Here is a 19,203-nt window from a genome sequence, read left to right on the forward strand (position 1 = left end):
CCAACGTTACCCTGGCAGCCTGAAGTTTTATGCTTCCTAATAGCCCGACAAAGTCTCTCATGGACATATCCACACCAATCAAGATTCTTTATTTCATCTACATCCTCAAGAACTTTAACTAAACCCAAATCAGCAGTCCTATTAGCTATAGGAGCTAAGAAAACAGAGAATGCAAACATCACAAATATTCGCTAGCTTGAACATTTCTCCACCTTCCACTAATTCACCCATCTTAATCTCCAACAGACGCAATGGAATGGTTGCATTTTTTTTAACTTTAAAGTAGTCTCTCCACTGATTTTTCAAACCTACACCTTAGTCCTAATGCTGCTATCTACAATAGGATTGTCAGAATGTAATGGGAGAAGAAACACATCATGCACATCACATGGCCTAAATATGAATTCCTTTCCAGCTTCAATTTAAACAACCAACTAACAGGATCAAAATGATCAATCAACCAGGGAAATAATGTTGTATCTAACTTAGAAGTTTGCGTAGGTAAAGATAACAACCAACCGAATCCAATTTCTGAAACAGCCTTAATTTGATTTGAATTGAATGTTTCTATGACAGCTAACAAAGCAGTTGGTCTACACTGGGTAGTCAAGTTTGAAGTACTGCAACCCCCATCCAAGCTGAAAAAAAGTTAAACAGGTAAAAGTTAGACTTTTAGCAGTTAAATTTTGGTTATTAACAGTAAAAGTTATGTTTCTGATGATGGAAGAATTTCTTAATATTTACAACAAATACCATAACTTTAACCTACATAAGTACAACTTTAATATTTAAAAGGAAAAAGTTGACTTTTAGCAGGTAAAGTTAGGAGAAAAAAGTCAAAATCCTTAACTTTATATTTAGAAATCTTGTTTGTAAGATTTGACTTTAACATCAAAATCCTCAACTTTAACTTCAAAATCCTTAACTTTAACTTCAAAATCCTCAACTTTAAGTTCAGAATCCTTAAACTTTAAATTTAGAAATCTTAACTTTAACTTTAGAATCATAAACTTTTAATTTAGAATCCTTAACTTTAATTTCAAAATCATAAACTTTAACTTTAGGTTCCTTAACTTTAACTTTAAAATTTTTAACTTTAACTTCAAAATTCTCAACTTTGAACTTCAAAAATCTTAACATTAACTACAAAATCCTTAACTTTAACGTGAAAATCCTCAACTTGAAGTCCAGAGTCCTTAAAACTTTAATTTCAAAATCATAAACTTTAACTTTAGGATTCTTAACTTTAACTTTAACTACAAAATTCTTAACTTTAACTACAAAAATCTCAACTTTAACTTCAGAGTCCTTAACTTTATAAAACAACTTTAACACAGAAAAGTTCAAATTGAGAAATAAAACAAATTGTAAAACTCACATCTGGACATCATTTTCAGCATCAACAGGAACATTAGCATCAACCTCAGCCTTAATCCTTGCCTTCTTCCCTTTGGTTTTTATTTCAACCAACTCACTCTTAACCATTACTTTCTTCTCCATGACTCCCGGCTTCTTCTTCCCTTTGCCTGTCGGTTTAACCAAGCCAGCATTAACATCCTCGTCCTCGTCCCCGTTCTCATCCTGTTCCCAGTTCTCGTCCTGGTCCTCATCAGTATTAACATCCTCATCATCTTCATAAACAACATCGTCATCATCGTCATCATATTCAATATTTTCTGAATCTGGATATTGAATGTCATCATCTTCTTGTAAAATCTCCTTCACATTAACAGTTTTACTTCTCGGCATGATTCAATGATGTCAAAAATCACTGCAAAAGTTAAACTCCCATTAGATGAAAAATTTGTAAATATAAAAGTAATAGATTTAACTGTTAAAGTTAAGATATTAATAGAAAAGTTAAGTCTTAAATGATTGAAAACTGTCTTAACTTTTATGCCAATTTCCACAACTTTGGTATATAAAACTATGACTTTAACACAACAAAGTACAACAGTGAAATAAAACAGACTGAAAGACTCAATTTAGTTGTAGAAAGGTAAAAACGTGAAAGTTAGACTACTACCAATTAAAGTTAAGTTATTCACAGTTAAAGTTAACTCAATTATCCTAAACTTTAAGTCAATTATCCTAAACTTTAACTACAAAACCTCAAATTTAACATTAGAACCCTCAACTTTAACATTAGAACCCTCAACTTTAACTCTAAACCCTCAACTTTAACTCAATTATCCTAAACTTTAACTACAGAATCCTAAACTTTAACTCTAAAACCCTAACTTTATCTCTATAATCCTCAACTTTAACTCAATTATCCTAAACTTTAACATCAGAAACCTTGCAACTTTGATACAGATTCAATGATTCACGTGCTTGCAAATTTGAATACAAAAGTTCTTCACTATTAGGTGAATAACCTTAACTTATTAACAGATTTATAAACTTTAACATTTATATAACAGAAATTAAAGCACAAAATTGAAATCGCAGCAAAGGAACAAAATCGCAGCAAAGAAGCTATCTGTGCAAAGGAACAAAATCGCAGCAAAAACAAATGATCGTTGAAGAAAAACCTAAATCAAAACACACAATTACAAATTCGAAACAACACAAACAAAACGCGACATAATTGGAAGAATAATTCAAGTAGAACAACTAAAATAATTAAACCTAATTATCAAAATACGAAAAATCAAAGAAAATAGGTAGAAAACTAACCTGGATGAACTGTCGAGGTAAATGTAGCAAAATCGCGAAGAAATTGCAGAAGAAATCGCGAAGAAATTGCAGAAGAAATCGCGGAAGAAATCGCGGAATTTGCAGTTGAAATACCTAAGGAAAATCGCAGGAGAGAGAGAGGATAGAGAAAAGAGAGAAGCAGCAACAACAGTAAGAAGAGAGAGAAATAACGGAATGAGAGACCCCAATTCGAAAAAGAAAAAAAAAAAAAAAAATCCGACTCACACGTGCCAATATTAGGCGGTTAATGATGGCTTGCCTAATATGGGCTTGGTGTACAATAATTTATTGTACACCCATTTTAAACAAGATTTTGTGATTATGTAATTAGATGGTGGGGTTGATACTTAATAAGTTATTATTGTACACCCATTTTAAACAAGATTTTGTGATTATGTTATTAGATGGTAGGGTTGATACTTGATAAATTACCTAAACTGGCAAGTGTATCTCTTAAATAAATACGGCCGGAAAAGGCAAGTGTATCTCCTAACAAAAATACACGGAGGGAGTAATTTACTCCATATGTGTAATTAAACTGCAACATCTCCAGAAAGCAGAAGCTGAAGAAGCACTGAAAACAGCTGATCAGTCGAAGAAGAAGAAAGCTTCATTCACAGAAGAAGAACAAAATCGCGATGAGAAAACGTGATTTATCCATTCTTATGCTCGCTGCTTTCGCCATTTTCTTCTCTCTCCAGGTTCCTTTCCTAACCCTCCAAAAACCCTAGAATTTTCCAATTCTAATTAGTATTTCAATCAAAATCGAACTCAATTTCAAATTATATTGACCTAATTCACCGATTAATCCCTCTTTTTCTATCTTTTGCATTAGCATGAGGGAGATGTATCGTTCAGAGATGCATGGTTTCATTTATTGGATGATTATCCGATCAAATATGAAGCGGACCGTCTTCCTCCGCCTATTGTCGCCGATCTCAATGGCGATGGCAAGCTAGAGGTCCTTGTTGCCACTTATGATGCTAAAATTCAGGTTATTTCCTTATTTAAATTTTTATTTACTAATATCTATTTCTTATTTTTTGTATGTTGTTGTTAGATTTTGTATAATTTGGAATGTGAAATTTGCAGTTTCTGTATGATGGGTAAGCTATTATATTTAAGAATATGGTAGGAAGGTTAAGAAATTGTTAACTTTTGGTTCCTAATGAACTCAATAACTTTAGGAAATTTATGTATTTCGGTCCATTAACAAATATAGAGTAGTTACATGAATTATTTAGGATGTCTGGAAAAAGTTGCTAGTGCATTTGGAAGAAGTGATGAATAAAGGGTGTGAAGGAAAAACTTACAAAAGTACATGAGTTATTTAGTTTGTCCGGAAAAAGTTGCTAGTTACATGCTTGAAATTTCTGCAATACATGCATTTGGAAGAAGTGATGAACAAAGGGTATGAAGGAGAAACTTACAAAAGTACTACATAGGTTAATTTGATAGGTTCGAACCGTGCGAGCAATTAGCTTTGCAGTGTTTGGATAGAGTGAGTAATTTTCTGTCAGGTATTTACAATAAATTCAGTGGCCTCACCATTGCTGCAATCGGAAAGATAAACGCCTACTTTGTTGAGTGGAGAAACCATTTTGGATCTTTTATTGTTGTCTTGGTTGGAGTGTGGATATCGTAAGAAATTGTAACCTTTTGGTTCCTATTGAACACTATAGCTTTAGGAAATTTCGTTTCGGTCTATGAGTAAACATAGAGTAGTTACATGAATTATTTAAGATGTCCGGAAAAAATTGCTACGTACTCTAATGATGGAATGGTTCATGCTTGAAATTTCTGCAATACACTCATTTGGAAGAAATGATGAACAAAGGGTGGGAAGGAGAGACTTAAAACAGTACTACAAAGGTTAGGTTGATAGGTTGGAACCGGGTGACCAATTATCTTTGCAGTGTTCGCACGGGGTGAGTAATTTTCATCCAGGTATTGACGATAAACTCAGTGGCCTCACCATTGCAGCAATTGGAAAGATAAACACCTACTTTGTTGAGTGGAGCAAGTCGAGCAACCATTTTGCATCTTTTATTGCTGTTACGGTTGGAGTATGGATATCTTATGATGGGGTCATTGGCTCTACACTCTAAACTCAAGCTTGCCTGAAGTTTATTTTACTACGTCAAGTTGATGTGAGTTAGTTCACATGTTACGAGGTTTTGGTTCATTTGTGGGATTAGATTAAGTAAGAGAGGGTTCAAGAACTTTGTAGGATCTTAACAAGAAAATGTATTATTGATCATTAATAAAGGAAAAAATTATGGCAAAGCTGAATACACATTTTTAAAAAGTTAAAAACAAAACCAATAATATAAAAAGGTTTCTAAAAGCTCCAACTCTACAACTGGAGGGTATTATTTAAAATATTTTTGTTCCATTATTAAACATCAAATGATCCTTCAATCTGGTGATTCTGGTCAATAAGGTGTAATGAAGACTATAGTCTGCCAGCGGATCTGCATTCATTCCGTTCCTCTTTGCAGCAGTATTGGATGAATTAACAAGGTCCATGCGGGATGAGATTCCAGCATACCACAATGTATGTTGTTCGCAGATGATGTTGTGTTAGTGACTAGAATTGGGGTTAGTGCTAAATTGGAGTTATGGAGGCAACAACTAAAATCTTGTGGGTTTAGACTAAGTCAGGCAAAACTGAGTACATGGAATGTTATTTTAGAACAAGGAGGGAGTCAAGCAAGGATGTAATAGCATTGGGTGGTAACGAGTTGTGCAAGCGTGAATGTTTTAAGTACCTTGATTATTATAGAGGAATGGAGAGATTGACCAAGATGTGACCCACAAGATTAAGTCCGGGTGGCTCAAATGGAGAGCAATAATTGGGTATTGTATGACTGCAATCTACCTTTGACTTCATAGAGAAAATTTTATTTGATGACTATCATACCAGCTTTGTTAGACTGATCAGAATGTTGGACATTTAGGAAAGATCATATTAAGAATTTAAGATGGGAGTAGCAGAGGTGTGTATGTTGAGATGGTTGTGGGGAACACCTTGAAGGATAGAATTGGAAATGAAGATAATAGGAGGAAAGATGGAGTTGCGAATATTGAGGAAAAAAGAAGGGAGAACCGATTGCGCTAGTTTGGGGATGTGAAACAGAGATTAGAAGATGCATCAGTAAGGAAAGTAAAGGTTTGGGATCACGGGGATTTTAGAAGAAGCCGAGAGAGACCAAAGATAACTTGGGTGGAAGGAGCTAAGATTTCTATTAAGGGAATGGAGGAAGAGGATCATGGTTGACCATCACAAGAAATGAACTTTTGGTTCATGTAGCCAACCCCATCATTGGGATTAGGGCTTTGATATTATTGTGGACGTGGCTTGGTTTATGATGAAAAGAAGTAGAGTCAATGGGTGGAGGCTTTGTGAGGAACATGATAATTATTGGGTTTATAGCACTTCTTGACATCGAAATATTACTGTTCTTACAGTGAGGGAAGGGGCAGATGGGGCAATGTAATATGCAAGTTCATCCAATTGAATCATTGACCAAAGAGGGAGGGATTTGATGTTTATTGCTAAGTGTGGATAATGTGTTTCGTTTCCTTAATATGTAAACATATAAAAAGTTCATACGTTCCATGTCGTTTTTCCGTCTCCTGATATCAGTACTGATAACCTCGAGACTCAGTCTGTTGACTTAATTGAACTGCTTCTTTTTCTCAAAATCATTAATCTTTGCTGCAAGGTATTGTTATTTCCTAGCCTTTTGTACTGATTTACCCGCGTTTCGACTTTTAGGTGTTGGAGCCTCATACTAGACGTGTTGATGAAGGATTTAGCGAAGCGCGTGTTCTTGCCGAGGTGACTTTGTTGCCTGACAAAGTTCGTGTTGCCTCTGGGAGGCGTGCTGTTGCTATGGCAACTGGTGTTATCGATCGAAGTTACCGGCAAGGGCAGCCACGTAAGCAGGTATTGGTGGTGGTGACGTCAGGATGGTCCGTCATGTGTTTTGACCATAATCTTAAGAAGTTATGGGAAGCAAATTTACAGGTATATAGGTTCTTTCTCCTAAACCCTTTCAAAGGTTTGCTGGGTTATCAAACATGCACATGTAATCATTACTTGATGTACATTTTGCAGGAAGATTTTCCTCATAATGCTCACCACAGAGAGGTTGCAATATCAATAAGCAATTACACCATTAAACATGGAGATACAGGATTGGTTATTGTTGGTGGTAGGATGGAAGTGCAACCACATGTATGCATATTTTTTTTTTTGTTTTATCTACTGTTGCTTAATTAATGCGTTCAGTCATGCAATTTTGCTTTTCTGATTCAGTTTGACATGGACTGTGAGTTGCATAGCTGCTTTCTCTTATTTTTCCGCATAATTCTTTTAATTTCTTCAGATTATTGCCTGTCATCTTGACATTTGGATTTCCTTTGGTTATCATACTTGAATTTACTCTTCATTAAGCTAAGCTGATAAAAACGCTACTTCAAACTTATTGCGAGAGGAAAGAGATTAAGTATGTGTTATGATTGGATTGAATTTATGCTTCATTTGATCAACTGAGACCGCAAATAAATTGAACAAAGTTTGAGAACAAGATAAAGGAAGATGAAAGGAAGTTTTGTCACTGACTACCTAGCAACTTAGCCACTTTGGCACTTACTACCTTTTGGAAAAGAAGTTGTGAATTACTACATTTTAAACCACTCAGGGATTACTATTGCTACCTCATGTCCTTTTCAAGTTATTTTTCCGGCAATGACGTCAAAACGCCCTATTAACAAATTATAAAGGAGAAGGAAAAAAAACAATTTTACCCTTAACTAAAACCCCCCAACATGTGTAGTTAATTAGTTTTACATAAAAGATAAATGGTGAGGGTGGATAATTAGGGTTTTTTTTTTTGTTTTTTTTTGTTACTAGGGTGTTATTTATTAAGTTCGCAATAAAATACAAAAGCCTTTCATGTCGTTATTTCCAAGCTAAAATGACCGGAAAATGACATAAGGTTGCAATCAACAACACGAGTTTTAAAAAGTAGTAATTCACAACTTTTTTCCCCAAAAGGTAGTAAGTCCTGCCCGTCTGTCCCTATTGTGAACTTTTGAAATTTACAAAAGCGCCTCTTTATTTTCTTTTCAGTATTTCATCCTTTGTCACCTTTAGTATAGCAGAAGTTGTACAATATTAATTTGTGTGTTTTATCACTGGTTGTAGATTTTTTCAGATCCTTTCGAGGAAATAAGTATGGCAGAGAAGAATGCAGAGCAGCATAGGAGAAGTGCTGGTGAAACTGAGGTATATACAGTGTAAGATTGACGTACTGCAATTTCAGACGAGTCTCTTTTTATCTTGGTCCTATGAAAAACCCTTGTTAAGAAACTGTTGCTAAAAAATTTAGTCCTGTAAAAGCATGCATTAGCAACCCATACCCTAATTATAGTTGGACTAAGGTTGTGTACAAGCGAAACTAAATATGTCATGAACGATTAAGATCTATCTGTCGTGTGATCCTTATCTTTTACAATCTTTTGCTGAAAGCCAGTGAAAATTATGAAATCTGTGTTGTATATCCTCCACCCTTACACACTTTCACGTACGCGCACGCACACAGAATCATCTATGTGAGCTTCACATGGCTTTTGTGTGTGTGACATAACTCATAAACCACGCCTAAGGCCTAGTAGAGTTACACTTCTCAAATGTGGGTTTCTCTTTTCAGTTGTTCCTTGGGTTGCCCACATTAGTGGTTTGACGCTCCTTAACAAACGTGAAATGTCTACCAAGATATTTCTTTCTTGAAACAAGTATGTGAAATGAAATTATTAATTACTTTATTTTGATGGTCAAATCCATGAAGTGAAACTGTCCAAGTGTTGATTTGTTTGAAACTGTCCAAACGTCTATTCAGTCAACAGATAATAATGTAATTGATTATTGTTTCTTCCCTCTCAGCCTGCGGAGAACAATGAAGTAGTGGATTTGCGGCATTTTGCATTTTATGCCTTTGCGGGTAGAAGTGGCCAGCTCCGATGGAGTAGAAAGAATGAGGTTTTTTCTTGCTCTGTTTACATCTTTAATTCATTTGCAGGTGATAGAGTCACTATCCCCCGCCCTCCTCTTTTCTTTACTGTGTGTGTACTGTGCACAAATGTTGATAAAGCATCTACAGTGTTCTATCTTAGTAAAAATGTTCTTGTTTTTACGTATTACAGCATGCTGTACATCATTACATACTGCCTGCTAGAGTCCTAGGTGTGTGGCCTTGCCATGCATGTATAGATTTCTTTTATACTAGTATAATACTTGGTATGCTTTTGGATTTCCTTTAACTACATAAGTATGAGTTTTGTTTGTTTTACAGATATGTTGTAGTTAAAGGGAATGTGTTATGGTAACATTGGCATGTACCTAATAATATCAACTAATTTTTTAGTTTACATATCATTTTCATTGGTTCTATATTTCTATAGTTGAAGACATTGCAGTTTTGTATTTTTACCTCAAAAGTCGTAAACGTATCAATTTTTAAATTGTTTCCTTGTTTCCATTGTCTGTTTTCAGTCTTCTTTGTAAAAGAATATTTGGACAATTTGCAAGCTAGTGGTTTTAGATAATCACATCTTCTTTCAGGATCTCTGCGTCATGTCAGGAGTTGGAGTGGAATGAGTCTGATTGATGCCATCTCTCTTAGAATTAATGTGAACATTGAAAAATCATATCAAATCGTGGGATTTTTAGTCCTAAAGTTTTGGTACCATTAATGTAGCACCTCGCATATGAATAGACTATAGTTTTACATCACACAAAGTTAGGATTCGTTCTGAATAGAGTTAAAAGTCATGTGGTTGTTACAGAGGTATTGACTTCTCTTTGTTTCAATTTTTATTGTGTTTGAAGAAAATTGAAGCGCAATCCTCGGAGGCATCCATGATGATTCCACAACATAATTACAAGCTTGATGCTCATTCTTTACACAGTCGTCATCCTGGAGAGGTGAGCCCAGGTCATTTCTTGTGTTAAACTGTCCATTGTTAAGTTGTTGTTACTTATGTTGATATGTTGAGTTCTATTCAGATTATTTGGTATTTCTTTTGTTACCATGAAATTCACAAAGCCTCATGAATAAGCAGTGTATTTTTATCATCTTTGCACCACTCTGTACGAGTTAGTGGAGGACCGTGCTTGGTGGTTGTTCTATATTATGATAGGCCGGAGTTGTCTAGGTGCCGTATTAATGGTTTATACCATAACGGTCCATAGAATTACTTTTGATGAACAAATCTCCTGAAATTAAAATAATTTCCCCCATTAGAGTCCGCAAAATAAAATGTTATTCGGGAGGCACAAAAAGAAAATTCTACTAGTCTCCATGTAGGCTAAAATTTTGTTTTGTCTTTGCATACAGAGTCACTACACTTTTTAGTCACCTCTGATCAATTTGATTATTGATATCCTACTTCTGCATCTTCTCCTCCCCCCTGTATGCAGATCATTAAGATGGTTATGTTGATTTTTAAGACTTATGGGTTAATGTTATGGCTTGTAAGGATTATTTTTATATTTATTAAGGAAGTATTACTCTATTATCATAAATAAGGTCCACCTGCCACAATGCAAAAATAAAAGGTGGCTTAATTAATTTGGTTTTTCGGATTGGATCTAGACTACCTACTTACCTAGTCCTAGATCTGATTGGACCGGATTAGACTTGGTTGAAATTTGGATTGGATTGGGGCATTGGGCTCAAAGTTCAAAAAACAAATTTGTTTTGGATTGGATTTGGCAGAACTTTCACCCTAAGAATGTTTTACATAAAGTGGACAAAACTGAACTTTCACCCCTAAACATAACCATTAGGAATGTTTTACATAAAGTGGACAAGACTGTTACGAGTAATATTTACTCGATTAGAGCTCTTGGAGAAGGAAATGAAAGATATGAGAGATGGATATGCTTAATCTCATTACATAACTTTTAAGAGAAAAGGACTTAAGATAGAGGTACCGCGCATTGGCTTGTTTCTGACTTGTTAGAGCTTTAGAGAAGGAAATCGAGGATATGAGGGAGATGAAGATGCTTGATCGTGGTATATAACTTATGAGATGCAACCTTTTGAATAGAGACCGCAAACATATATTGGTTGTTTGTCACTAATCAAGGATCAATGTACTTCTATATTCCAAATACGAAATAATAAACACGGAAACACCCGAAAAAGAATTATTTCTACATTTGCAGAAACACACACATTTTCTGTGCAGAAAAAAGTTCCTGGGCTATATTTGCAAGCAAGAGGGCTCAAGCACACGGATTGATTTTCCTTTTGTGACCTTGCTATACATGTTGGCAACAATGAGGTGTTAAACCAAGCAAGATTTTTGATTGTCGTTGAGGGGTTTGATCGAACTGTGACTGCTAAACACCTCAAGCTGATAGAGTCAATTGCAACTACATGGAGAAGTTTGTCCTCTTAGGAATTAGGCAATCTTACTGCAACAGTATATGAAGAGAGGTAATGGTGTATTTCTGAGCGTGCAATTTGTGTAAAACATTCTTAATGGCTTCTCACAATCGGAATGAAACAACACGAAAGGTGAAATGAAAGGCATGGGATAAGGGGTGGTGTCGATTGAATTAAAATTCTATTAAGGAGGGTTTTTGCTTTGTGATTTTGTTGCTTAAGTCGATAGGATTTCATTTTAGTTCATGATTTTAATGGAAACTAGAGAACGAAAAGAGTGGAAGGAAATGGGAGGGGTAGGGTGTTTGGTTTGTTCTTTTTTTGTGATCTAGGTTTCCGAATCCTACATGGACATTTTTCTTGTAAAATTTCTTTCTTAAGCCAATCTTGGAATTATTTTTTTCTAGTCTTTGACCCTAGCTATACTGGAATATCATTTGTAAGATACACCTTTTCGTAGTTTGAGTTAAATTTCATATGGAAATTCAAAAATGTTCAAAATTTAAATGACATAAGTTTATCGGAAGTTATTTAGGAAGATTTTCTGAGATTTTCAGCTAAAACAAGATAGAATTTTTGAAGATGTGATTCTCATGAAAGAGAAATTTTCACAAATGATTTAGGCAGGAAATTTTCAAGGAGAAGCCACCATGTGTCATGCTTGGTTATTGGTTTAGTAGTAAGTGATTTCCAGCACAATTTTTGGGAAATCGCTTTCTTTTGTTGTCTCTTAAGTTAAATAGTGTTCGAATTGACTTTTCGAGGTCAGCGAATGTTTGTAATTTTGTATGTTTACTTTAACTAAGGTATCAAGATGCAGGTTTTTGTTTTTTGATGAGATTTCTTCAATAACTGAGCTACGTTTGCTTGTATTGTATGCTCTTTGGATGCTTTTTGCCAATCACAAGCTCACCGAAACTTGTTAACCTGCAGTTTGAGTGCAGGGAATTCCGAGAATCTATCCTGGGAGTTATGCCACATCATTGGGTAAGTTGTATTAGCTACCCACTCTACCTGTTTAGCAGGGTCACATAATACGGTGGAGACCCCACCGTACTCCGTTTTAGAACGATTCGTACTGATTCGAGTACGAATTCGGTCTAATTCGACCCAATAATCGATTTGATCGATTTCTAGTATTCTTCGCCGAATCGCCATTGTTCTGTGATTTTAAAGCTTCATCGTGAAAATGGAGGATGGATCTTGAGTTCGTGCGTGAAAATGGAGGAGGAGAAAGAAAGAGGAAGGTGACTGAAGGTGAAAAAAATGGAGGAGGAGAAAGGAAGGTGAAGAAAATGACAGGAGATTAGGTTTTAGCCTAAAAGAAGACAGTTGTATTTTGTATCTTTTAAACTTTTTTTTTGAAAAGAGGACAGCTGTATAGCTGTATTTTTCTAAAGACTGAATTTTTTTTTTCTTTTTCTTTCAATTATAAAGAGGAAATATTCTATTTTTAAAGGGAATCTTTACTATTCCCTTCATTACTAATTACGAGAAAGCATTATTTTAGGACTCATATATTTTGTTTTTATATTTTAGCTTTTTTTAAGTCAATCTTGGTTGGGATGACATATGACTTTCGAATTTTGATTAGACTTAAATATATACATTTTTCTTTCAATTTATATGAAATCGTATTATATTACCGAAAACCGTATTTAAAATTACTCAAAACGTATTTGTAATACGATCACCTCTCGTATTCCGTATTCGTATTGCGTTTTCGTACTAAATCGTACTACGTATTAGGTGACCCTGCTGTTTAGTGTGCAAAGTTGGATATTTAATATTTGTTTATTGAGGTGTATACTATTTCACGTTGAATAACAGGATAGGCGGGAAGATACTAGTTTTGAGCTGGCCCATTTCAAACGCCACAAGAGGAAGACGCTAAAAAAGCTGCCTGGAAAAAATGCTAATCATCCTCTCCACAAGCCTGAGGAACATCATCGTCCAGGCAAGGATTCAACAAAAAAGATCTCAAAAATGATTGGAAAAGCTGCTGACTATGCTGGTTCAGCTAAAACTAAGAAGGTATATACTAAATTGCTAATTGGGAACTTTTACTATTGATCTTGCACTTGCTGTCTTCATGAACATGACCTTAATCAGGATATGCTGTTAATTCAACTTCTTATCTCAGCAGGCAACTGTCTAAGAGAACCATAATCCATGAAATTAAATCCTTTTTTATACAATAAAAAGCTGCATTCATTTGGTCTTCTATTTTAAAGGAGTTGTGGGGCTTGTTCCATGTCTGTATGTTCCTTATTCTTTTAAAAAGGAACAGCTCTGGGGGACCATCCAATACATGAATTACTTCACGCGAAAACAGATAATAAATTTCCGCAGAAGTTCTACCTTTTTCCATGTTGGACACTCTAGTGGAACTATGACTTGAAGTGCCATAGTAGCCTCATGTAGTACTGAGCATATCTTCTGTTTGACAATAATATACGGAGTTCTAGTGGTCTAGTGTGATTGGTATATGACTTATGCTTATATTATGGCTTGCATAAAACCACATGAGAATATTTAGGCATCTGAAATTGTAATTTCTTGAAGATATGGTCAAGATGTTTCCAGCATAAAAACAATGTTCTGTGCAGGCAAATATTAAATTGTTCCTCACAGAGTAATTGTTATTGTATATGGTTCCCTGTAATTACTTCTAAGACTTTATGTATTTGATCATCCACTGATAGGACCTGAGTGCTAGTTGGTGGTAAGTTGTTGTTGTGTGTGATTCTTTTTCTGCTTCTCAGCATGATGAGTAAAATTCTTTTATGTTTGACTTTTAAGCACAATATAACTTAGATTTCTGGTTCAGGCAATTCCATATGTACCCACAATAACAAACTACACCCAACTTTGGTGGGTCCCCAATGTTGTTGTAGCTCATGAAAAGGAGGGTATTGAAGCTCTACATTTGGCATCTGGTCGTACACTTTGCAAGGTGAGCATTACTTTTTCAAAGCTTAACCTTGAATTATTATGCATTGATCAGTTATAAAATTCAAAATAATGGTGTCTCCTTTTACAGCTTCGTAACTGAAAGCTGTTAGTCTATTAGTAGCAAGATCCATACTTTGCTTGTTAGGTTTCCTTGTACGTAGACCGCTTAAACATTTTTCTCTTGTACAGTTGAACAAATAAGTTGATCCAATGTTAATAATTTCATGGATATTAGTAGAGTGCTCTTAACAACTTCAGGAGACTCGAGCAAATAGTCTCTCTCAGTAAAGTAATGGGGAATTGTATCTGACTGCTTATCATCTAATATTTATCTTCTATTGTTTTTCCTTTTGTTTTCGCCGGGGTTTATTGTAGATGTGAGATGTTGATTGGGATAAATAGGAAGCTGGTAGTATACTGGGATATAATATCAACTTGCTGATAAATTACATTGTATCTTTTCAATGCATTGATTTATTTGTATGATCTGTTTACATGAATATAATTGATTGAACAGCTTCATCTTCAAGAAGGTGGACTTCATGCTGATATCAATGGAGATGGGGTGTTGGATCATGTGCAGGTAAGTGGTTCTGCAATTGGTAATTATGTGTGGCTTTGTGCGTTTTGTTTAGTACCACCACACATGTTTAGTTGGAAGCTTGCATGTTGTAGATTTTTGCTATAATGACCATACGGTTCATTCTGATCTTTTCGGACTTTAAATTTTGACTCCGTAGTTGGATTTATGCGTGTTGGGAGTGAATTGTCTCACATCCATACACAACCAACCATCCTCTCTGATTTGCGCCATCATAAATCTCTGAAATGAACCAATACAGATTTGTCTATAGCAGTATCGCATAATCTCTATGTTCTCATAAATCCTCATACTGTTCGATGATAGGTGGCTGTAGTAAAGAATAAAGATGGAATATTCTCCTCCCAGTGTCCGTTTCTTTTGATATTACGGGTTAGGACCAATGCTTTTTGAATTTGGACAGAAGTGGAATGACCCAGAACCAGTTCCTTCATCTTGTAGTTTTGTTTCCCCACTGATAAAAATTAAACAATGTGAACATCGATTATCTCGGTGGAAAAACTCAGTGCTTTTCTTTTTTCTGTGTGTTATGGTTGGATATCTTTCTAACTAGAACTTAATGCTAATTATGCCTTGAGCCTTGAGTGACCTGCTTGAAAGAAAGTAAAAATGAGTGCAGCAATGATTTTTTCTTGAATCTGTTTATAGGATAAATGGGGAAGGATGGGGTAAGCTGATCTAGTTATTACTTATTCCTCTTTACATTCCATATTTTAATTGTCTGGTTTGGTTGTGTGAAAATTGTAATCGGGACCTGAAAATTTAAGATAATATACCAAATCGCTCTCTGTAGGTGGTGGGTGGAAATGGTGCGGAGCAAACAGTTGTTAGTGGATCTATGGAAGTACTCCGGCCTTGCTGGGCAGTAGCTACTTCTGGGGTGCCAGTGAGAGAACAACTCTTCAATGCCTCTATTTGTCATCATTATTCCCCTTTTGACTTATTTCAACACGCCGAACTCTCCCGGGGTTACGGTAGAGCTCAGGATTTTAGTTCTTTGGAGGTTGCCACACCAATTCTCATCCCAAGAGATGATGGCCATCATCATGGGAAAGGAAGCCATGGAGATGTCATCTTCTTAACAAGTAGAGGGGAGGTATGTTTCGTAACAATTTTTGTGTGCATAGAGCTTTGTATTATTACTCTGATTTAAGATACAAGTACCCAAGTGCATTATGCATATCCGACGGGATAAGGTTGGGTGAGTAACAAAATTTGGGAGCAAAAATATTGGGTTTGTAACGACCAGATCAACATGAGCCCGCCCCCCCGGCCCAGCCACGAAAATAGTGGTTTTGGGCAGAACTTTTGCCCTGGTATTCAGACCTGGCCTGAATTTTTAATTTTTTGGGCGGGTTTTGGACACCTCAAAATTGCATTTTTAGTTATATTTTTGACCTGGCCCGAATGGCCCAAAAGCCTGATACTTTTGGCCCGATTTAGCGGGTTTTGGGCAGTAATTTCCGGCCCAAAGTTTGGCACGCTCCCACCCTGACCCGACATAGCGGGGAGAATTTTCCAGTCATGGCCTGGCCCGGCCCGCAATTTGATCAGGTCTAGTTTTGTTGCTGCTTCAATTGTGCTATCATTTGTCAGGTAACATCATACTCTCCCGGAGAACATGGGCACGAGGCAGTCTGGCAGTGGCAGATAAAAACAGGGGCAACATGGTCAAATCTACCATCACCCTCTGGTATGATGGAATCTGGTAACGTGGTTCCTACACTGAAACCATTCTCTTTGCGGGCCCACGATGATCGATACCAATTGGTTCTTGTTGCTGGAGATCAAGAGGCTGTACTCATATCTCCTGACGGCGGCGTCATGACAACACTTGAACTTCCCGCGCCACCTACACATACCCTTGTTTCTGCAGATTTCTCAAATGACGGGCTAAATGACCTAATCGTAGTTACCGCAAACGGGGTGTATGGATTTGTTCAATCCCGACAACCGGGTGCCCTCTTCTTTAGCACATTGGTTGGTTGCCTCATTGTCGTGATGGGTGTCATATTTATAACTCAGCATTTGAACTCTATGGATGGAAAACCTCGCGCTCCTAGGTGATCAATGAGTGTGATTTTCTGGAAATTTGAAACAAATCTGCAAAAGTATACTCTTCAAATGTATAATACCCAAGAATTACAGCATGATAAACTATATATAAGAGAAGATGAGAAGGTTTGCAGCTCAGAAAGAGGGGTTTCCATGTTTCCTTAAATCGAGTTTGGGACACTGTTGGTTATACTTGGCTTGTAAATTTGCAGCTGTTTTTTTTTTTGACCTCTTTTTCCCCTTTTTTTTACCCCTTTTTCTTTTGGAGGGGAGTTATTTAAACTAGGTTTTGATTAGTGGAGGATGGAGTTTTGGTCTTGAGTTGTAGTTTCAAGTTTCTTATGACATCTTCAGTTGCTAGAAGCATTTAGAAGAGTATCTGTTAGGCTTATTAGTTTGCAGGCCTTATGGGTGTTTTGCCAGAAAATCTTATATAGTGTGCATTTCCTTTAAATAGACTGGAGTAAATTTAGTGCAGAGTACAAATTGAAGTCATACAGTGAACAATAAGGCACAAGATGGTCATTATCTTGTACTGGTATTTTCTATGGATGAATTCACTTTTTAATGTTTGAACAATGAGCAAGAAATTGCTTTAAAGTTGTAATTTCATGCTACTTAGGTTTTGACCTGTTTGTAGCGAATTCTTCGTCGTCAATTATAAAGGTTAATCAGTCTAGCTATGCAGGTTAATGCAATGACGCTTGAGCTACTCCCAAGTATCATGTTGTTGATGGGGCTCAAATAGAGTTGGCAAAATTTGACACGACACGAACTGGACACGAAAAGAGCGGGTTAGTGTCAAGGTTTATGACCCGGGTTAGTGTTGAGATTAACAACACGAAACCGACTTAAACCGCTTGAGAAAAACAAACAATAATTTGATGTATTGGGTTATAAACCTTATGATGGAGCCAATTTTATCGAACAAACACGATAACACGACACGAACTGGACTCGAAAAAAACGCATTAGAGTCAAGAGTTTCAGACACGATACAACACAACACGTTTATTAAATGAGTTGGGTTGGTGTTGAGGTTTTTCAACCCATTTATACGCCACACGAATATGATCCGACACGACACATTTGCAGTCTCTAGACTAGACCTTATGACCTCCAAATCACAATGTGAGTTCTCCACCAACTTATCTTGGTTCATGAGTTCATCATCGTCAATCACATTCCGATGGATCATTCGGTCGCCTTTAGCTTTTGTCGGGCCCAAACATCCTCATACCCTAAGGGCCCATATTGTCCAAGACTTCCAAGGGATGCCCATGTTTGGGGGGTATGTGCTAATGTCCTTAAGCCTTAAGGTCTACTGAGATCAGGCTGAAGTGCTGGAAATTTCCATTACTGCCAAAGAACAGGTAACTTATTTCTACTGAATTTTAGCACATTTGCCTTTGAGTGTCAATTATTGGCACATTGCCTCTGGTGGACATATAAGATGAATATTTTGGAGGTTAATATTATGATTAATAACATAAATCACTTTTTCCCTACCTAATTGCCTACTTTTTTGAGGGAAACCTAATTACCTACTTAAAACAGACAGTATTAGTGTATTACTTTACAAAAAGTTTCAGATATTACTTAAAAGATTAGTTAATTAAGTGGAACTCCTCATGTTCATCATAAAAGGCTAAAAAAATACATGTGCATATGCGGCTATGTCAAATGAATCAAGAGTTATTTTGTTCTCCGTATTACTCCATCGCAAGGTCATATTATCATTTATAAACAAAAGAAAAATAATTGGTTATGGGGTGCAAAAAATTGATTGTCGAGGGAGATAACTTGGTGGTTATCAACTCAACAAACAAAGTGTAGCAGGTCCTTTGGGAGATTAATTAATGAGAACATTGATGATACAATTATGCAAAGAAGGATTTGTCAATGTTATAACGGAAATAAGAAAGATAATAAATAACGTAAATAAATAACACGTACAGATTTAACGTGTTGTGTTAGCACCTAGCTATGTCCACAGACGGAAGAGAGCAGAGTTTTATTGATCTCGAGGAGTACATATTACATAATACAACTAGGTTATAGCCTATAGAATTTATATAGCAGTCCCTAGATAGATGCGGAAAAGCACAGAAAATAGGCTCAAAACAGATAACCCTAGTGTACAATAGATATCGTAAGTTCGGGGTCGCTGCCCCCGAACCCCCATCGGGGACCACGTTGTGTCCCCAACCCCCTAAACCAGGGTGCGTCGCCCCTGGAACCCGACTCACTGGCCAGGTCAACAAGATCCCCTTGTTGGGTCGTTGTAGTAAGTGCTTGACTGATTCAAAGCATATTCTAACAATCAACATGCGAATAATTTTCCGTCAATCATTGTTTCCGGGAGGTTAATCAAGCGGCGTACTTCATATCGTCAAATGATGTTTTTTTGTCATACTTCTCGTTTTGGGT

At 36.2% G+C, this 19,203-nt stretch overlaps 1 protein-coding gene across 1 annotated transcript; it reads left to right on the forward strand.

The window, feature by feature from the left end:
• Positions 1 to 3,227: 3,227 nt before the first annotated feature.
• Positions 3,228 to 17,402, forward strand: LOC110789206 (uncharacterized). The gene is made up of 13 exons (XM_021993852.2): positions 3,228 to 3,401; positions 3,536 to 3,694; positions 6,482 to 6,733; positions 6,824 to 6,943; positions 7,916 to 7,996; positions 8,654 to 8,749; positions 9,599 to 9,694; positions 12,096 to 12,149; positions 12,993 to 13,196; positions 13,993 to 14,118; positions 14,635 to 14,700; positions 15,512 to 15,814; positions 16,315 to 17,402. The coding sequence occupies exons 1-13, from the start codon at positions 3,339 to 3,341 to the stop codon at positions 16,783 to 16,785; spliced, it is 2,091 nt and encodes a 696-aa protein (XP_021849544.1). The 5' UTR covers positions 3,228 to 3,338; the 3' UTR covers positions 16,786 to 17,402.
• The last annotated feature ends 1,801 nt before the right edge of the window (positions 17,403 to 19,203 follow it).

This window comes from Spinacia oleracea, chromosome 3 (genome assembly GCF_020520425.1).
Source record: "Spinacia oleracea cultivar Varoflay chromosome 3, BTI_SOV_V1, whole genome shotgun sequence".
Classification (NCBI taxonomy): Eukaryota; Viridiplantae; Streptophyta; class Magnoliopsida; order Caryophyllales; family Amaranthaceae; genus Spinacia; species Spinacia oleracea.

Coding starts and splice junctions, on each gene's coding strand:
- LOC110789206 (XM_021993852.2), top strand. CDS start 3,339: ATGAGAAAACGTGATTTATCCATTCTTATGCTCGCTGCTTTCGCCATT. Junction 3,695..6,481: donor CTTATGATGCTAAAATTCAG/GTTATTTCCTTA, acceptor TTCGACTTTTAG/GTGTTGGAGCCTCATACTAG. Junction 13,197..13,992: donor GTTCAGCTAAAACTAAGAAG/GTATATACTAAA, acceptor TTTCTGGTTCAG/GCAATTCCATATGTACCCAC.